Below are 22,243 nucleotides of genomic sequence, written 5' to 3'. Positions count from 1 at the left end.
GGCCAGAGATAAGACAGAAGAGATGAAAGGATTGAAGATTTGCGCATTGTGAATCTAGAGGAAGGAATGTAGATGAAAGGGGAGGGGTAGGGAATAAATATGTGAGAGTCCAGGTTGGGCACATGGGAGGAGGGGAGTGGGGTGTTAGGCGGGATGACGGGAGAGTGGGAAGGAACTGCAGATGTTGGTTTAAACCAAAGATAGACACAAAATGCTGGAGTAACTTAGCGGGACAGGCAGCATCTCTGAAGAGAAGGAATGGGTGATGAGTCTGAAGAAGGGTCTCAACCCAAAACTTCACCCATTCCTTCTCTCCAGAGATGCTGCCTGTCTCCCTCAGTTACTCTAGCATGTTGTGTCTGTCTTGGGAAGGTTCAGTAGTTACCTAAAATTGGAGAATTAAATATTCATACCAATGGGTTGTAAGCTACCCAAGGGGAATATGAGGTTTTGTTCCTCCAGTTTGCATGTGGCCCGACTCTGGCAATGAATGAAGCCCAGGACAAAAATGTAAGGTGTGGGAATGGGAAGAAGAGTTAAAGTCATTATTAGAGCCAGGATTTTGCCATAAATGCCATAAGTGCCTTTTCATGCCTTTTTTGATGATTTCAGATAGATAATGCCTTTTTTGCGGTTGAGTGCCTAAATCAGCCTTTTTTGCCATTTTAACATAACTTACAAGAAAATTTAGACTACCGGGGCGAAACTCGGCTGGAAGTAGGTGTTAAGTGGTGATTGGAAAAGGGTGCGTGGGAAAGGGTCCAGTCTTTGCAGACTGGAGTCATGCTTTAAGTAGGTGTGAAGTGGTGATTGGGGAGGTGTAGGTGGGGAAGGATCTAGCCTTTTCAAACTGGAGTCAGGCTGTGAGTAGGTGTGAAGTGTTGGTTGGGGAGGGGGTGTGGGGGTACCACACACCCCCTCCCCAAGTTTCTGCTTATCAAAACTGCAGTAGAACTCGTTCAGGTCGTTGGTCAGCTGACGATTGTCCAAGGAGCGAGGTTTTTTCCCCTTGTAGCTTGTGATTACTTGCAAGCCCTTCTGCACTGAAGAAGTCATTTGCTGAGAACTTGTTCCTCAACTTCTCAGAGTATCTTTCCTTGGCAGCTCTGATTCCTCTTCTCAGCTTGTACTTGGCCTGCCTGTAGAGGTCTGCATCCCCATTCCTGTGGGATCTACCCCTGCAAACGTCAAAATGCCTAAAGTCAAGTGAAAACCTTGTAATAAAACTGAACAATTTGGTGAGAGTGTACGGGAGTGATATATTCTCTACAGACAACTGTGTGCTGTTTTGCAAAGCATGTGAGAAAGCAGTGAATCATGAGAAGAAATATTTTGTCTCCCAGCATGTACAGACAGCTAAACACAAGTCGGGCGGCAGAGAAACTGAAAGCGGGAGCTTGTCTCCTCACAACATTTACTACTGAGAAGCTTGTCTCCTCACAACATTTACTACTGGCTCCAGTCCCAAATCTGAGTTTTCATGTGACCTGTGCAAAGCATTTATTGATGCTGGAATTCCACGGTGGAAATTGGAAAACAAATCTCTCAGAGGTTTTTTAGAGAAATACACAGAGGAACATATACCGAGCGAGTCATCATTACAGAAAAATTATGTTGATAGCAACTTCAACATTGTTGTGCAGAAAATTAGAGATGAAGTTGCATGCAACAAAATATGGATCTCAATAGACGAGACAATCGATGCTGTGGGGAGAAATGTTGCCAATGTGGTCATTGGTACACTGGAGGCAGGTCAACCATCAAAGGAGTATTTGTTGACATCGGAAGTATTGGAGAACTAACAGCTCAACTATTGCTCAGTTGTTTACGTCTTCACTTGCTGTACTTTGTACTTAAAGTTCCAGGCGATGTTGGTAAAGACATACAAGGAAAATATGAGGGCGATTTTAGCTAACAAAGATCATGAAGTACAAAACATAGCTAAATTTCACATAGGTAGTTGTAATGCACAAGATATCAACATGAATGTAGAGTTTATAGCTTGTTTCAGGAATGCACCAGTGACCTCAGCTGGGGTAGAAATAAGTTTTTCACAACTGAAGCATATTCTGTCTGACAGACAGCATAGTTTAACACCAAATAATTTGAAAAAAATACTAGTAGTTATGTGCAACCAGGCAATAATGTAGTATACCTTTATAATTATCATTTTTAACCATATTTTGGTGGTGGAAATACGTGCCTTTTAATGCCTTTTTTTGTCAATAAATGCCTTTTTCGTGCCTTTTTCGTAATTTTATTTTGCCTTTTTGCCTGCCTACTTCAGAGATTTTTAGCGCCTAAACATCCTGGCTCTAGTCATTATCAACTGAGAGATCCCGTAGGCTTTGGCGGACTGGGTAAAGCTTATGATCTACATTAGAATAAGAAGAAATCTATAAATACAACTGGAGTGTTCTGCAAAACCTCAGAATAAAAATGCCCTTATAATGAAAAGCAGATGCATTTTTAAGCACGTTTTGTATAGTGATATTCATCATTACATAGTAGCATTAAGTATTGATTTTTCTTTTTTCTGTAAAGACTTAGTGATTTAGTATGCTAACGTCATGTGCGAATAGAGATCACGCAACCATCCGCCTACCTAGCAACAAGCCAATTAACCTCCGGATGGAAATGAGAAATCTATGGTAAATTACAGGTTAATTAGACTGCTGTCCTCAGCCCATGAATGACTGATAAAAACTCCTTATCTGCCTGCAGGTAAATACACGGGCAGGGTCCTCTAATAATAGCTGCCCAGCAGTCACAGAAGGCCTTTCGAACAATAGGTAAGAGTCAAGAGCAGAATCAAAAATGGCTTATGAGATATGATCGCTGCATGATAACAAGTGAAACTAGATTCAAAATTGTTACACTGTATAATTTGAGAAGTGTCTCTGCTGGGAATTCTTGACAAAAATGAGGGAAATACAATTATAAAAAGAAAATTATATTGGAATTAATATTTATCATTGCTACTGTCATCTCTTAACTATTACTCATAAAAATATCTAAAATTTGCTATTCTATTTTCTCAATTTCAAGATATGTTGATGGTATTGACATTAATATTTAGATTAGTTTCAAACTCAAATTACTAAAGTGCAAATTATTTAATAAATTTGCATCAAGATTGATAATTGTGTTTTTCTTTCTATTTGATTTTTCTCTTCTTCCCTCTTTACATTGGAATGTAAATCCATGCATATGTTTCGCTCGATTGGCATCTTGCCCACATTAGGGGAATTAAGCCTCAGTGATAATCATTGTCAGGATATATTTCTGCGGATCAACTCATGGTCATGTCTGGTATAATAATTGGCACAACTTCACAGTCAGTTGAAGCAACTGCACCCACCACTAATCTTGGAGCCCCCCACGAAAATATAGCAATCTATGTGACATACATTTCCCCCTTTTCTGACTTGGTTACTGTTAGATATCTATTCAATGATATCACTGATGCCTAGTAACTGTGGTGTCATCAAACTAGCTGAGCAGCCCACATGAAAAAAATATCACTGCAATTTTTTAATTGAATTTCTAAGCATATTAAGTGCTAAATAGGGATTGGTAGCTGGAGGCTAAAATTTCATACATAAACTTAATATTTTTAAATCCAGTATATATTTTGAAATATTTGAAGGAATTGCAGTCTGCCTAATAATGTATGATTAATTTATACATCCAGAACATTTGCAAAGCAGTAATTATAGCTTATTACCTGTGGAAGTCTTTTACCTTGTGAAACAAAGCTTCATATTTCAAGGGTTCCTTTCGGTTCATTGTGTTATAATAGCAAAAGGTAATAGCTCCATTGTAATTACAGTCCATTTATTTATTTCTATTTAGACTATTGTGGAGGGAGCACTAATGTTAACAATACATTTTGAGAGATGGTTCATTTTTCATTACACAAAGTTGTATAATTTACATGTGAAGTACAATCAATATGACCTTTTCATAACTGCATTGCTTTAGCTTGAAGAAGTCATCTGCTGAACTTAAGAAAATACTGGCAAATGGGCAGGTGAGTGTTGGAAGCTGCACGTAAATAAAATCACATTATGTTTAATAGATGTGTAATTTCCCACTAATATACTGTAAATAATAGTGTGCTTGTGAAGCATGTTGAAACCTACAGATTTGTGTTTAGCCCATGAACCACCAAAACCATTATCCAAAGTCAATTCATGTCTTGGCTAAATTCCCACCCGCCACCTTCCATAAATTTCAACTCCAGCACTGCTTTCATGAACCAAAACCAAGTATCTCTCCTCTCTGTTCTTGATGACTTACATTCTTTAGTTTACAATGTAAATTTTTGATAAGGTATAAACAATAATGGAATGATTACAAAATGGAATGTCGTCAAGTCAATTTTATTTCTATAGCACATTTAAAAATAACTCTCGTTGACCAAAGTAGGTACTAAGGTGCTACATACAGTGGCACATAGATCTAACAATACATACATAAATACATACAGCGCTCCCTCAGAGGTCTCAAGAAACGCTTGTGAGTAGAAATACGTTTTAAGTCTAGACTTAAAAGAGTCGATGGAGGGGGCAGTTCTGATGAGAAGAGCAATATGATATTGCTTGATTAGGTTTCATTTTAGGTCGGTGTGCATTTAGATGATGGGTGATAGTTCAGAATACACTTGGCAAAGTTTTAGATGGAATTTATGAGGAGTGTGAATGATAAGATGCCGATCAAGCTAGTATTAGTATTGTTACAACATTAAAAGTTGAATAATCTTCTCAAACTGAAAATATCTCAAACTTTTCTGCATTTTTATCATCCAAATGAGTGTTTAGGAATATGTCAACAAATATGTATAAAATTACTATTTTAATGGAATCATTAGTTGATTGAAATTACTTTGATGAATGCTTCTAACAAATAGAAGTAGGACATTAGCACTTTGAGCTTGCTCCACTACAAATAATCTCCCTCAATGTAATTCTGTTAAACCGGAGCACTAGTGAATTTATGAAACATCCTCCTTTATTCCTAGCCAATGATAATTTTATGCTGTAGTAAATGCAACTCCCATTTCTTGCTTCTAACCTTGCACTTCAGTGGCACCACCAGAAATGTATATGAACCACCACCAGAACCCAATGTTCTCACCTTTTAACTCTTCACCATCATATCTGCGTACACAGAGGCAGAAGTTACATATTTTGATATTTCAGCCTCCATTCTAAGCTAACCCCCATAGAACAGTATTTGTTTGCTTTATGTTCTATTTCTTTATGTGGAATAAATACATAGATCCCCCTTATGGTGGTGATATCTTTTACAGAATATCTTGGATTGAGTTGAGTTTAGTTTATGGTCACTCTATTGTAGATCTGGGTTACTTGTAAGCATCAGATTGTTCTCCATTCCATCAGTTTTGTTTCTAATAATAATAATAATAATAATATCTTTTATTGTCATTGCACGTCAGTGCAACGAGATTTAGTATACATTCTACTTTCTATCTGCCAATCCCTTTATCCATTCAGCTGTTAATATTCTGTTTTCTTTCACTTTCAACTTTTTCTCTCAGCCCTTAAACGTTCCATGCTGGTTTTTGGCTTATTCTGTTGTGCAAATTATTAATAATTGTTAAAATATATTTTTGTCCACGTGTTATGAACATTGATGCTAATGCCTGCATTTAATGTTCCCTTCTAATTTCCCTTAAAGTCAAGAAGCAATTAAGCATTGACTGCACTGTAGAGTTTGGAATCACATATAGGTTAGATCAAGAAAGGATGGCAGATTTTCTTTTCAGATGGAAATTAATAAACCAAATTATTTCTCACATCAGATGATAGATTAATTAGCATTGTTCCATTTTTATAGCCACCATACTATTGTTCCCTACTTGTGTGTTCATGGGACGTGCGCTATGCTAGCAATGCCAGCCTTCATCATCTTCCCTAATTGACCCGGAACTGAAGAGGCAATTATGAGTTATGCATTTCGAAGAGTCTCTAGTCAAATGTTTGTATACGAAAGGAAAATTGTATACGGGATGTTTGTATATGAAAGGAAAATTTAATTCCCTGAAGGACATTAGTAAACCAGATGAGTTTTACAGTAGTCTGGTACTTCCATGGTTCCTGTTCCCAAGACTATCCTTTTCCGTATATCCCTATTTTACTACTCAAATGTAAATTCCTCAGTTGAGGTGAGATTCCAATTTGTGTGCCTGTATCAATAATCCTGTATCAATAATCCAGTGGTTTCACCATTATGCTATAACTCCCCTTTCTTTTATGCACAGTTATACTCCACCAACATTTAAAACACATTTGGACAGATCCACGGATAGGAAAGGTTTAGAGTATGGACCAAACTCATGTAGGTGGGACTAGTACAGATGAACCATCTATATGGTCACGATGGGAAAGCTGGGCAGAAGAGCCTGTTTCCATGCTGTAAGACTCTATGACTCTAGATTAAATTATTTGTCACTGTAAAAATATCCCAATCAAGAGGCTTAATGGAGGGAAGAAATTTAGACACGAGAAAAAAAAAGTATGTGGCAAACTATTTGGACTAAAGGGCAACACATCCTTGGCCCCAAAACCCCTGATTTCAGGAAGTGGCTGCACAAAATAGTAAATATATTGGTTGTAATCAACAAGACTATAAAATATTGACATGGTTTGGAATGTTGCGAGGTAAAAGTAGGGAGTATTGATTCAGTTTTATTGAGTGCTGGTGAGATTGCACCTGGAGTCCTATGTACATTTTTTTTAAGGCAGAATATCCTTTAATGGGAGTCATTGGTGAGAAGGTTCACTGGATTGATTCCTGCGATGAAGGGATTGATCCCATGGTCATTGGAGTGTGAAACAATAAGTGATCTTATTGAAACAATATATAGGTGAGAGTGTGGCGGCGCCTAATGGCAGCGGCGCGACTGCAGTCCGTCTGTCTTTTTTAAATTTTTGTCTCGTTAAATGTATGTTTTTTATTCTAGTTTTTATTATTTTCTAGCTGTGTATGGGTGGGGGGGATGGGGAAACCGTTTAATCTCTTCCCTGTACGGGGACCCTAACTTTTTCCCTGTCGGGTCTCCGATGTCGTTGGGCTTAACATCGTGGAGCCGGCGGCGGCCTCCAGCCGGAACCAACCTGAGGGCTCCAGTCGCGGAGCCTGCGGACTCGCCATCGCGGAGCTGGCCGACTTCGGAACGGGAAGAGTTGTGGTAGCGGGCGGCTGCGACCCAACATCGGAGCTTTGGAGGCTCCGGCCGCAGGCCTGGTGGACAGGAACATCGGGAGCTCACAGGTCCCTGGTGGGAGACCGCTTTTTAGAGCTCCTGCAACGGCAACTTCTCCGGCGGAATCGCGGGGTTTAAAGGGCTCGGAGCTGGGGCCTAACATCGCCTGGTGCAGCTTAAACGGCCGCGGGAATTGCCATCGCCCGCCGTAGGCTTTAACATCGGGAGCCCCAGTCGCCTCGACATTGCAGTTGGACTGCTGGATCGCGGGAGAAGAACAAATGGAAGAGATAAGACTTTTGCCATCCATCACAGTGAGTAGGTGTTGGAGATTCACTGTGATGGATGATTGTGTAAATTGTGTTAAGTGTGGGTCTTGGTTTTTTTTGTAATGTTAAGACGGTAGAAATGTAATTTTGTTCAAACCAAGCTGTTTGAATGACAATAAGAGGCATTCTATTTTATTCTATTCTATAAGAGGTGATCTTATATATGGGGCATGGATTCAGAATTAGGGCTTGCACATGGAGAAGTTCTTGTCATAGATGATTATGAATCTTTGGTTCAGGAGGAGTCATTGAATATATTCAATGTAGAGACTAACAGACATTGAACTACAAAGGGAAATGGGGAATTGGTGCTGCGGCCAAGATTGCAATGGCTTTACTGAATGAAAGCTGGCTGAATGAAAGAGCCTACTCTTGCTCCTTATGTTCTAAACACACACACACACACACACAAACATGCATCTTCTGGCAGCAAAAAAAAGATGGTTATTCTTTATTATGGTGATATTCATTTTTATCTTTTAGGTTGTGTGTGCATCTCTGTGTATATCTACGCGTACAGAGGTACATGCACACTAGCCTGTGCGAGGCATTTGCCAGTAACCCTCAGGTTTTGATTTCCAAAAGTATTTGATGCTTGACATCTAACTTATGTGCTGGTCTGTGCCAGCTGCCAGCTGCAAAATCCCATAGTCCCATTCCTCCTACCCTTATTTTCCTATCATCCTGCAACTTATTCACTCTCACGTATGCCCATCAATTCTTCTTTATTCTTCTGCCACTTACCTGTACCAAGTGGTAATTTATAATAGCTGATTAACATGCTAGCTTTGGGATGCGGGACAAACCACCCAGGGGAAACCTATGTGGTCACAGGGTGAACATCAGACTCTGCACAGACAGGACTTAAAGTCAGGATTGAACCCAGATTCCTGAATTTGTGAGGCAATGGCACTAACTGCAGCATATCATGTCATTTATATTGTGCTTATTTTCTTTGGTTATGTAATTAAACATTTAAAAATGGACCAAATTACATAGGATTTGACCAAGAATAATCTATTTTCAAGAACTCATAGACTTTCAGTTTCTATTCTATCCAATCTTTTTCATCTAACCCCATTAGTAGGTGGAGTAAAATTAAAGAAAATAGACACAAAAAGCTGGAGTAACTCAGCGGGACAGGCAGCATCTCTGGAGAGAAGGAATGGGTGACGATTCGGGTCGAGACCCTTCTTATGACTGAGAGTCAGGGGAAAGGGAAACGAGAGATAAAGATGGTGATGTAGAGGGATATGGAACAAATGAATGAAAGAAATGCAAAAAAGCAACAAATCTTTATGTGAACAATGTGTATAATATTGCAATTGTTCAGTATTCTGTGGTTTGGATGGCAGTATGTTGCTGCCGATCAAATGCTTTACCTTAATCTGAAAGTAGACATTGAGCTGCCAATTTTCTGACAATATAATATCAGGTCAGTCACAGGGCTAGGGGAAATTGCACATCATAAAAGTATATAAGCATATCATCATAGAATATAAGCACTGAAGTATAAAACTAGAAATTTTCTTTGATTTTGCATTGAATAAATTACTACTCGTCCATATTCTGAAGTGACAATGCCCAATGCCGGTGGCTACCCGAAGTGGTCAGTAAAGCTCTAGCACTGCGTCCATGATCTAATGGACCATTCAATTATTTTAAAGTTTTTAACAGGAGCTTTGGAAATCTCTGTTACGATTTTAATAATTGCTTACATGTAACTTACTGTTGATTTGCGCATTTAAATTGGTCCCAGTAAATAGATTTTAATGGTGCTTTTAAGGTAGTGTGGAAAGATGAAGCTTTTTAAGAGACCTTTGAGGAGGGAGGGCATCTGTCCAATGTGATCACGCTTGCTTATTAAGTTATATTGACTGAGACATCTGTGTCACTGCAAATGAAAGATGCTTATTGATTTCCTAACTGCTGTTCACATTCCTTTCACACTTTTTAGGATAAAAAGTTAATCATCTTGGATGCGTATTCATTCTCTGTGAAGGGAACAGACTAAGCCTTTTTGGCATTTCATGAATCAAGTTGTTCAAGTTGAGTGTGTCAAGCAGACAATTACCAGCTTGCTCTTTACGCTTGTCCCTTGATATCACCTGTAACAGAGTAGCCTAATGGAGGGATGTCCCCTTGACATTTGATAGTAGTGGCAGTGCTCCAATCTTGTTTGTTTGCCACAGAATCAATTCAGTACAATTCAGGACATAATATAACCAAGCATTAAAAATGTGCTGTCTGGTAGTTTAACAAAATTACCAGTGACAGTTCAATATTGACTTCATATTAGATGTTAAAAAAAGTTAAAATTATGATTCTCCTGCTTGTCATTGGGAAAATCAGCTATTGACAGGTTGAAAATAGCTTTTTGCTGTGTTTCATTGACACGGGTTATGTGATATAAATATTTATTTCATATCTGTCACTCACTGGTAATGCCAACCATTGATTCCAGTATTGATAAAGTGTCACTAGTTCATAGGAAGCATTTGCCCATATGTTTTTTTAAATTACTTGGTATAATATAAAATATTATTTCTACACATCCTCCATTGCCTGTGATATTTTAGAAATAGTTACTATAATTACTAAAATTGTTGGGATTGTTTTATAAGAACTTTTGTATGTTTTTGAATGATATATTGACACTAAAAACAAAAGAATTTGATTCTGAAGTTGAAAATGGAGTTCCATTTACTACAGCATAAATTAGATTGACTTGGAAGCAAATATTGGTAAATGTTGTAATATTTAATTGGTTGTTTAATAAACTAATTGTGATAAACCTGCTATGTAAAGAATATATTAAATTGGCCTGTAAAAATGTTGTTTTGCTTTGGCAATTTTATGCACAGATTTTCTATCTTTAATGTTATAATTTACTAATTTCCCTCCCAAAATTGTAAAATCTATTTTCCTTTAAGGTCATTGGAGAAAACCAATACCAGGGTGGGTAATTAGTAGGCGGGGATTTAATTGGGAGTTCAAATAATGCTTTGAAAATGTCTCCCGAGCTTGAATAATTTGCGAGAATTGTCTTGAGATTCAGTCTTAGGTTAAAATAGTATTGTTATAAATACATGGTATTACATTGTTATAAATACATGGTTTTCACAACATGTATTGTTTACTTGTTTGTTATTTTTTGTTGTTGACCTCATCCACTCTGTTGTTTGACACCATAGCTGTAGATTTATTTGTACTTAATTAATATGACTTTTACTGAGTGTGTGGCCACCAAATTCACTAAATGTATTACTAGTAATTTATGGAAAAATTACATTTAACCCAAGTAGGGCTTTTATTCTCCCAATATTCTTTTTGTGCAATTATTCATTAATCACCTCATATTCCTTCTGCGATAAATGACAAATTAGGAGGTCATGACTTATACCTACTGTCCTGTCCTGTAGTTCAAAATACTCTATGAAAAGTCTAAATTGTGGGAAGTTGCAATCTTGTAATGCTGAGAGCTTTTCGCTTTTGAAATGACTACCGTATGAAAATATTAAATATTGTTTTACCAAACTCTTACAGTGAACAATATTCTGTACCTGCCTGAGATGCTGGGCTACCATTGAAAAAAGAACTAGCAAATTAATTTAACAAACACACATGTGAAAAGTTGTTATTGTGCAAGCAAGTTTAAAGGAAATTAGACTGTGGGCCCAGCTTCACACGGGAGGGCTGGTCCCCAACGCAATATTCCACCTCTCCACCAATTCCAATACACGCACGCTCACACGCACGCACTCGCACGCACTCGCACGCACGCACTCACACGCACGCACTCACACGCACGCACTCACACACACGCACTCACACACACGCACTCACACACACACACACACGCACATACCCACACATACACGCACATACCCACACATACACTAACACACATGCACTCACACTCGCACATAACACACTCACACAGTCTCACACTCACACTCACTCAGTCTCACACACACACACACACACACAGACTCTCACACACACACACACACACACACACACACACACACACACACACACACACACGGAAGGGGCGTTGCCTTCATCACGGTGATTGACAGGCGAGAGGTCCAATCAGCTGATCTCAAGGTTTTTTAATCACTCATAACTTTTTTTATTTTTCATCGATGGGAAAAATCCTCGGGGCTGGCTCAGCGGAGGAGGACTGTGAGTAAGATGGCCAAAAAGTGCAACGATACAGGGTAGCATTTTTTCTAAAATCAACATACAGCGCAGACAGGAAGTGGTCAAGATGAGACTTTTAATTATATAGATAGATTGAAAGGTTTCACTGAATATTAGGAAAGTTGGAATTTCACTGCTTAGATTGTTCAAGTGGTCTATGCTTGCATCAAAGTGCCAGGCTATTTGAACATCCCAGTGACAAATCAATTGAATGGTTTAAAGTACTGCAAACTCTTGCAGAAATAATAATAATAATCAGTGAAAACCTGTTGGGAGTACTAGATGGTGAGTGTAAGTTGGGCTGAGCTGATTAGCTACCATACAAGCTCACCGCCAAACACAATGGCAAATTAAAAAAAATGTTACAGATAATAACAAAAATATGAATGGTAGAAATTGGAAATAAATATAGAAAGTGTTGTATGTATAACACAATACACAAAATTCAGTTTGCATTATTCAAAGCCTCTAATATAGGAACATAAATCCCAATGCACTTTGGATGTTTAAGGAAGAAAATTTGTTTGTGGAGTGTGGGGATATGTTGGTGGAAGCTTGAGTTTTAAGTACAAACAAGAAAGTGCAGATGCTGGTTTACACAAAAGGACACGAAGTGCTGGAGTAACTCAACAGGTCAGGTAGAATCCCTGGAGAATATGGATAGGTTGGAGCATTGAAGGCTAAGGACAGCAGATATTTGAACGGATTGAAGTTTATAGATGTAGATGACTGTAAAACCTTTTAAAAAATAATATATTATTATTTTGTTGATCGGGATTATTTGTGTAGTGGCTTACCTTTCACGTTGCTATGACCACTGATCAACTATTTAGCCATAATTGCAAGTGTTAAGCCAGAAGTGGTTGGTTTACACTCTCTGCTGATGTAGGAAGAAGTATGAACTTGCTCTTTTGGATCTGCCAATGTCATCTTTGCTGCCTAGTGTTAAATGGCAAGGAGTGGTGGAGCTGAGTGTGAAGTATGCCATCACAAGGGTGGACCAGAACAAACTTCGCCCAAGTAATGACTGCATAATCCTGTCAGCTAACCCGGGCTTTGTGTAAGATCAGTCAATTGCTTCTAAATTTCCCAGACATTGTAATAGATTTTTTAAACTATTAATAATGAATCAAAAATAAATAATATGTTTAAATAAAATAAACACAGAAGCAGTTAAAATATTAACTAAACAATTTATTTTAAAAAACTTCCCTCTTGCAGCTTTCTTCTCTTCCCCCCACCCCAATCAGAGTGAAGAATGGTCGTGCCCCAAAATGTCACCTGTCCATATCCTCCAGAGCTGCTGCCTGACCTATTGAATTACTACAGCATTTTGTGTCTGTCAATTTATGCAAAAAATGCGAATTCACTAATATTTACCCTCCCCCCCCAACAGTTCTTCTTCTCAATTGAGATGAAGAGGCTTGTTTCTGCAATAAGCCTAGAAAGCAGAATCCCCACTGTAACTCCTGGGCAGTTCCAGCAAGCTTGTAATTCTGCTGCTGGATCTACTGAGTGGGTCCAAGTCAAAGTGTAGTCAGGAAAACAGGGGCGAGGATGCCAGTAAGTTTGGGAATTCAGCCTTTGCACTGGTGTCCCAAAGCTCTTGACATTTCCACTGATAAATGGGAGGAGTTTGACATTCGTGAGTAGTTTTCCTTGAATTTGATTAAATTGCCCATTTATTAGTTAAGGATGCATTAGCACTAAACGTTGAAAATCAGAGAGAGGCAAGTTCTGCTGCCTTCTTTACCAGAAATACTTTAATTGATGTTATGAAGGGGAACAAAGATGTGGGGAAAATAGAGGGGGATAAATAAACTTAATTTCTATATTCTTTAAACAGAATGACAAAATGCTATAGAGGTTATTTCTTAACTCTCTAACCAAGTTGACAATTGAAGTCTTTGACATTAACACTTCTGCAGCACCTGTCTCTTGTTTCTATGTGACTGGCATTGAACGCTACAGACTTTGACAGCACTGACATACACTTTGAAGGATGGCTGCATTCCTACTTGTTTGTAATGAAGACCAAAGCCACTCTCAGCTAAATTAAATTGTTTCAGTTTTGAGGCAGAATGGCATGATTTTATACCGAATTCTCATTTTTGCCTTTGTTTTGCCCTTGGGGTTTAAGCGATGCCAGTCAGCTTCCTTTCTCTTCTCCCCCAAACCCCGGTCCGCCATTTAGGTTCCTCACGCTGACCCACCTAAACCATGTTATATCATTCAGTTTTGACATCTTTTATCAAACATTAATGAAATGACCCAGGCAAACAAATTGTCATTAAACTTTCCATCACTTCGTCCCTTGGTATTGTCTTTTATAAATTGAACAGCAAATGTTGTATTGATCTTTTCCCACTTGCTGCTGAACTTGAAATGACCTGGATGCTTGTTGTTTATGGCCTTGAGTTACTTTTCCTTGACATTTCTATACGCTTGCCTGACATTACTAGTTTTTTTTCCACCTTCCCTTCTTTTAGATGAATGAACAGGACATTCAGTATCGAGATATCCTCGGTCATGGCAATGGAGGGACAGTGTACAAGTGAGTATCTGCCTCTACCTATTACCACGGAATGCATTGAGAAATGTTGGTAAAGGGTTTTTTAATGTCCTCCTAGCATCCATCATATGGTTTTGGCTGAAGGCATGCATATCATATTGATTTGATGTTGAAGAATGAAAGCGATTCTGTGGGTGCCTTTCTGTGTACACTTTACACTTAGTCATTTCCATTACAGCTATGATGTATTATCAGTGTTCAGCAAACATGACAAGGTGACATAGGTCGATGAACAGAAATTTCAACTCCTGTTTCCACCTGAATCAACTATTATTGAAATAGTTTATTGAGATTGAGGTATTGATCACTGCTTGCACTAACCTTGGCTTAAAGGGAGACTGTCTACTCTGGTTTGCACTTGTACATAAAAAAAACAACCCATTTATTTTTACAACCACTTAAATTTTATTGCAGTGGGTTGAATTACTTTGTTGTTTCTCTTTAATTTGAAAGCGATCACACTCCTCACATACCCGGATGGCAGTTCACAAACTCCAACTGCTAATTGACAAAGCATTTTAAAATAAATGTTGGGGATGGAGATGGCAGGAATGAGCTGTGGCTTACCAAGCCGGCAAGCTTTCATACTGTTAGTGAATACGATTTCCAGACTAACCGAAAACTGAGATTCTTGTCTCAACACTTCATGTAATCGTCCTCCCAGATGCCCATTATGTTGCGCAAATAGCTTTTCACTCAATTGAGTACAGTTACAATCGGTCCACAACAGCAATTCATCTTGTATATGGTAGTGAGTAAAATCTTATTGCATCAACTAGATATGCTTTTGTTTTCTGTAGGTAATAGTGTAGGTGTGTAATATTTTCAGGTTTTTCCTTGCTTGTTTTAGCTTATTAGAGCAAATAACAAAGGATGTGGTGGGGAAATAAAGAACAATCGGGTTTCTCAAAATTTCTACTTACTGTCTTCCTTAAAACCTTGTCCTGCAAATATCTTCTGCATTTGAGTACAACCAGTTTGCAGGTAGTTTTAATCACTTTCTTGTTTTGGATGTAAATTGCGCACTTGAATATGATATGTTCTTGCCAGACATTAGCAGTTGTGCAAATGTATTCATGTTGCAGTTGAAAGGCTTATATATGTAAACGGCTGCATAATACAGTTTTTTTAATGACTATATTTTCTCTAATATCCATCAATACCTTTTCTTGTGAAAAATAAACAAGGGAAGCGGGTGACGCACAATGAGCTGGTGCAGTAATACTCTTAAAACTCAGCAGGCTTGCTGTTTATGCCCTTTATCATAGCACTTTGTAGTGGAGCAGCAGTAGAGAGCAAAAGCGAGGCACTTTGCATCGAAAGGGGGAACAAATCACTTGTATCATGGCTTGTGATTAAGTAGAGAAACACTGAAAAAATCCCAGAAGCAGCCTTCAAGTATGGTCCCAATGAAAATGAAAGGACTTTGAAATATAATCTCGAAAACTTTTAAATATCCAATTACTTATTTTTTTTTTGATATTGGATATATTTTAACGAGATACAAATGATGTAGTAATGGCAATGGTGTATTGAATGTCTAGGAAATTTACGCCACAGTTAAAGACCAGGAGACACAAAACACAAGCTTCAATGCACCAATAAATATAATTTGCAAATTTTAATCCTCTGTCCACTCGCATCACTCCAAGCTTTCTTACCTTTCCTCAGTGTGCTAGGACCTGTATCTACAAACGTATTTTATTGTAAGATGTTCCACCAGTTTCTCCATTAAATAAAATGGATGCAAAACCAGCGTGACGGAGACCTGACCCCTGATGGTGGCAGAGCCAGAGCCATTTAACTGAGTGCCTCCTTTAACCAATACTACACAACCCATCCTCACTCATACCTGGTCAGTTACTTGATCTCTGCCCTTATTCTAGTCCCTGTTCTTAACCTGAGACTACCAGCTTTCATTCCTCCAGTACCTTAATTGTTCCCACCTCTTCCACAGCTTCCAGATCCACCTAAGTCACACATGGTAGACACAAAATGCTGGAGTTACTCAGCAGGACAGGCAGCATCTCTGGAGAGATGGAATGGGTGACGTTTCGGGTCGAGACCCTTCTTTAGTCACACATGGCATATTTTCAAATATAGAAAATCTCAATTCTCTTTCCGTAGGGTTCAAGACATTGGGATCCAAGCACCAATGAAATTCGTAGCAGGTCCAGGATCAAGCAGTGCCTTCAACCTTCAAGGGGACTAACATTTCTATACATTACTTCCTCTCTAAACTAAAATACACACATTAGAAACAAGGAACTGAAGATGCTGGTTTACACAAAATGACACAGTATGCTGGAATAACTCAGTGGGTCAGGCAGCATCTCTGAAAAACATGGATAGGTGACATTACAAATCGGGACCCTTCCTCAGACCCACACTACTGTAAATGAGGTCTTATCAAAAGCCAGTAGAAATTCAACAAGATTTCCTTTCTTTGAAACTTCAATTTTATTCAATAAAGGTCGTGGTACCATTTTAGAAAGGCCCCCCAACGATATATCAATGCATGCACTTGCCCATTGTCAGTGGGTCAGGTCCTCTTTTTGCCCAGTGCATTGCTTCCTTCCACACTTGTCCATTGCACTAAGCATTGAGTACAGGGGCAGAGCTCAGTTATGCAGAGCTGAGGCCCTGGATAAACTAAATATAGTGAAGGTTTATTTTTATTTATTTTTATTGTATAAATGTTGATTAGTTTTGTATCTCTGAAATCTGATTTTTAAATAGATGTATATTTAATATTTTTTGATTTATAGAACTATATTTATTTCAACTGTCTTCAAATGTTTAGGTTTATCAAGCATGACCCGTTACATTATCTAGATGGTATGTTGAAATACTCAGAAGGATTTATATCCGTAGAGGAGCCCAAAAGTCTGGACATTGCAAAATGTAACTCTAGTTAATAACTGTTAGCATATAATATGAATGGAGTTTTGCGTTCATAGCTATTATTTTAAACACTAGATTTCTGAAAAATTATTAATATATATATATAAAATTGTACCACTATGTAATTATTTTCAGCAAAATTTTTTATTTTTATGCCTAACTAATATATTTCCAAAATTAGACCATGTTATTACAAAGATTTTTAGTTACTATTTCCTTCAATCACTGTTTAGACAAAAGGATATGGTGTAAGGCAAAGATTTCCATTGTGAAATTATTTTATTTGAATTATAAAGTTTTGCAGCATGGCAACAGGCTATTTGGCCCAAGTAGGCCACGCCAAAATAAATTGCCGAAACAAACTAGTCCTACTTGCCTGCACATGGCCTGCATCCTCCCAATCTTTCCTATCCATGTACCTGTTCAGGTGTCTTTTAAATGTCATAATTGTACCCAACTCTCCCACTTCCTCTGGCACTTTGGTCGATGGGTCGATGTATGCAGGACCCTCTATGTGAAAAGGTTGCCTTTGAGATCTTTTTTAAATCTTTCTCTGCTCATCTTAAATCTATGCCCTCTGGTTTTAGACTCCTCTATCCTGTTGGCGAGACTGCAACTATTCACCTTATCTAATCCCCTTATGATTTTATAAATCTCGATCACCCCTCTCTCTAACTCAAATCCTCCAGACCCAGGAATATCCCAGTAAATCTTTTTTTACATCCTTTTCAGTTGAATACCATCCTTCCAACAGAGGGGCTTCTAGAACTGTGCACTTTACACAGTACAATATCATATAGTTATAACTTGATGTTTCAACTCCTGTGCTCAGTACCCTGTGTGATGAAGAGCGAGTGTGCCAAAAGCCTTCTTAGCCACCCTGTCTAACCTGTCTTGCTACTTCCATGGAATTTACTTCCAACGCTAGGTCCCATTGTTCTACAATTCTCCCTTGGTCATTACCATTCATTGTACAAGTCCTGTCCTGCCTACATGCAAGACCTCGCATTACCTGAATTAAATTCTGTCTGTCATTGACCCAGTTTATTAAGATCCTATTATAATTGTAGATAACCTTCTTTACTGTCCACTATACCATTAATTTTAGTGCAATTTGGCAAGTTACCAATCTTCCCATCTACATTCATATCCAAAATAGTTAATATAAATAAGGACCAACAGTCTGAAAACCAATCCTCCGCTCCACCACCTGTCTCAAACCAATTCTCTACCTTCAAACCAATTTTGTATCCAACTGCCTAGCTTGATCAGGATTCTCTATCATCTAATCTTCCAGACCAGATCGCATAGGCATCACATATTACAATGTAATACCTTGTCAGAGGTCTTGATAAATTCTATTTCCCATGCACAAAGCCTCACTGACTATCTTTAATCAGTCCTTGCCTTTCCAAATCCCCTCAATCTCCGATGCCGCCGAAAAAAACTATCCAAGTTTATCTAAGTTGTCCTCAAAGCTAATGCTTTATAATACAGACGGTATTCTTTTAAACCTCTTCTGCACCCTCTACAAAACGTCCACAAGCTTCATTGGGACAACCAAACTACACACTCCAAATGCTCCACATTTGGCCCAACCAAAGTTTTATAAAGCTACAACATGACTTATTGGCTCTTATATTCAATGCCCCTGGTGTAGTTATGGTAAAATATTGGAATTTTAATGCGAGGTGGTCAAATAATTTTAAAGCACATCATTAAATGCCATCAGGAATTAATTTTCATGGAATGTGAAGGATAATCTCAAAACCAAAGAACATTTGGAGCACTAATGTTAATCTTTCTACAGAAACAAGGAATTGCAGATTTCAGATTGCAGATGCTGGTATATATATAAAAAAAAAAAAAAGGCACAGTGCTAGAGTAACTCAGTGGGTCAGACAGCATCTCTGGAGAACACGGTTCAGTCATGTTTCAGGTCAGGACCCTTCACGCTAATTGTGTATGGGTAAGGGGGGTGAGGTTGTTAGGCATATGGTGGACAAAGGAAATATTTGAAAAGACAAGGTGTGAGACCAAAGGTTTGAAGAGTTACAAGAAATAATTAAGAATTATTATAATATGTCTAGAAATTAGATTCCATCATTCAAATAGATAATTCATAATCCAAATCAGAAAATTTTCAAAATAGCATCCTGACCTTGAGTTATTGGATTGCAAAAATATTATATAATTTCCATATGCTAAATAATTGTCCGCCCCAAAGCCAGTTGTCTCATTGGGTCACCTGGACCATGCCGACCATCGATCACCCATCCTCACTAGTTCTATGTTATCCCACTTTCTCATCCACTCCCTATACACGGGGAGTAATTTTTTTTATGAGGTCAATTCACCTACAACCAACATATCGTTGGGATGTGGGGAAAAACTGGAGCATAAGTTCACAAGTGGCGGGATAGGAGCAGAATTAGGTCATTCGGCCCATCAAATGACCGAATGACTCTGCCATTCAATCATGGCTGAACTATCATGGCTGATCCAGCCTTTTCCCCATAACGCCTGGCATCTTGAGGAAACCCACGCGGTCACAAGGAGAACATGCAGATTGCTAATGTTACTTTTAATCCCTTATTCTAAATCATGAATGTATATTGTATGCAACTGCGGTCCCAGCACTGAGCTTTGCTGTACCCCACTAGTCACTGCCTGACATTCTGAATGTGACCCATTAGTCCCTACTTTTTGTTTCCTGTCTGCCAACCAATTTTCCATCCATGTCAGTACCCTACCCCCAATACCGTGTGCTCTAATTCTGCCCACTAATCTCCTCTACACTACATCCACTGGCTCTCCCTTGTCCATTTTCCTAGTTACATCCTCAAAAAATTCCAGAAGATTAATCAAGCATGATTTCCCCTTCGTATATCCATGCTGACTCGGACCTATCCTATTACTGCTATCCAAATGTGCCGCTATTTCATCTTTTATAATTGACTCCAGCATCTTCCCCACCACCGATGTCAGGCAAACTGGTCTATAATTTCCTGTTTTCTCTCTCCTGCCTTTCTTAAAAAGTGGGATAACATTTGACACCTTCCAATCCGCAGGAACTGATGATCCTGAATCTATAGAACATTGGAAAATGATCACCAATGCATCCACAATTTCTAGAGCCACTTCCTTAAGTACCCTGGGATACAGATCATCAGGCCCTGGGGATTTGTCAGCCTTCAGTCCCATCAGTCTACCCAACACCATTTCCTGTCGAATGTGAATTTCCTTCAGTTCCTCCGTCACCCGAGATCCTCTGGCCACTAGTGCATCAGGAAGATTGTTTGTTTATTCCTTAAAGAAGACGGATCCACAGTACCTGTTCAACCCGTCTGCCATTTTCTTGTTCCCCATAATAAATTCTCCTGTTTCAGTCTTCAAGGGTCCAACTTTGGTCTTAACTAATTTTTTCCTCTTCACAAACCTAAATGAAGCTTTTACTATCCTCCTTTATATTCTTGGCTAGCTTACCTTCATATCTCATCTTTTCTCCCAGTATTGCCTTTTTGATTATCTCCTGTTGCTCTTTAAAAGTTTCCCAATCCTCTGGCTTCCCGCTCATCTTTGCTATGTATTTTTATACTGTCCTTGACTTCCCTTGTCAGCCACGGTCACTCCTTACTCCCCTTGGAATCTTTCTTCCTCTTTGGAATGAACTGAATTATTCCCAGAAGTACCTGCTATTGTTGTTCCACTGTCATCCCTGCTAGGGTATCTTTCCAGTCAACTTTGGCAAGCTCCTCCCTCATGGCTCCATAGCCCCCTTTGTTCAATTGTAATACTGACACTACCGATTTTCCCTTCTCCCTCTCAAATTGTAGATTAAAACTTATCATATCAAACCTATCTCCTAATGGCTCATTTACCTCGAGTTCCCTTATCAATTCAGGTTCATTACACAACATTAAATCCAGAATTGCCTTCTCCCTAGTAGGCTCCAGTACAAGCTGCTCTAAGAATCCATCACGGAGGCACTCCACAAACTCCCTTTCTTGGGGTCCAATACCAACCTGATTTTCCCAGTCCACTTGCATGTTGAAATCTCCCATAACATCTGTAGCATTACCTCTACGACATGCCAATTTTAACTCTTGATTCAACTTGCACCCTATTTCCAGGCTACTGTTTGGGGGCCTGTAGATAACTCTCACTATGGTCTTTTTACCCTCAGTTCTATCTATACTGAGTCGACATCTCCTGATTCTATGTCACCCCTCTCAAGGGCCTGAATTTCATTCCTCACCAACAGAGCTACCTCTCGCCCTCTGCCCACCTGTTTGTCTTTTTGATAGGACATACTTGAATATTCAGTTCCCAGCCCTGGTCCCCTTATAGCCATGTCTCAGTAATTCCCACAACATCATACTTGCCAATTTCTAACTGAGCCTCAAGCTCATCCACTTTATTTCATATACTTCGTGCATTCATATACAACACTTTAACTTCGGTATTCACCTCCCCTCTCACACCGGTCATTATTGGCTCTGACCTTACCCTCTTATCCCTTCTCGAACTTTCCTTCCCATTAATTCGGGAGCCTTTTATAACTTTACCTGTACTCACTTCCCCTTTAACTCCATCTTTATACTCCCAATTTGTCAACCCCTCCCCCCCACTATTTAGTTTAAACCCACACGTGTAGCACTAGCAAAATCTGCCTGCCAGAATGTTGGTCCCCCTCCAGTTAAGGTGTAATCCTTCCCTTTTGTACAGGTCATCCCTACCCCAGAAGAGATCCCAGTAGTCTATAAATCTAAATCCTTGCTTCCTCCACCAGCCCCCCAGGCACACAGTCTAGGCAAAGTCAGTGGAAATATTTAAGGCAGAGATAGATAGATTCTTGATTACAATACAATACAATACAATACAATAATACAATACCTTTTATTTGTCATTTGAACCTCACATGAGGTTCAAACGAAATTTGGTTTCTGCAGCCATACAAAAAAAGAACCAAGACACACACCAACACAATTCAATTCACAT

At 38.8% G+C, this 22,243-nt stretch overlaps 1 protein-coding gene across 4 annotated transcripts in view; it reads left to right on the top strand.

Moving 5' to 3' along the window:
* map2k5 (mitogen-activated protein kinase kinase 5) overlaps positions 1 to 22,243 on the top strand; it is a 235,402-nt gene that overhangs the window by 55,837 nt on the left and 157,322 nt on the right. For all 4 annotated transcript variants that reach the window (XM_033050038.1, XM_033050037.1, XM_033050039.1 and 1 more), the window contains 3 exons: positions 2,725 to 2,792; positions 3,985 to 4,033; positions 14,256 to 14,320. In XM_033050038.1, the coding sequence (XP_032905929.1) occupies positions 2,725 to 2,792; positions 3,985 to 4,033; positions 14,256 to 14,320 (182 nt within the window). The remainder of the gene's footprint in view (positions 1 to 2,724; positions 2,793 to 3,984; positions 4,034 to 14,255; positions 14,321 to 22,243) is intronic.

Source organism: Amblyraja radiata, chromosome 34 (assembly GCF_010909765.2).
Source record: "Amblyraja radiata isolate CabotCenter1 chromosome 34, sAmbRad1.1.pri, whole genome shotgun sequence".
Taxonomy (NCBI): Eukaryota; Metazoa; Chordata; class Chondrichthyes; order Rajiformes; family Rajidae; genus Amblyraja; species Amblyraja radiata.
This window is presented reverse-complemented; position numbering and strand designations above follow the sequence as displayed.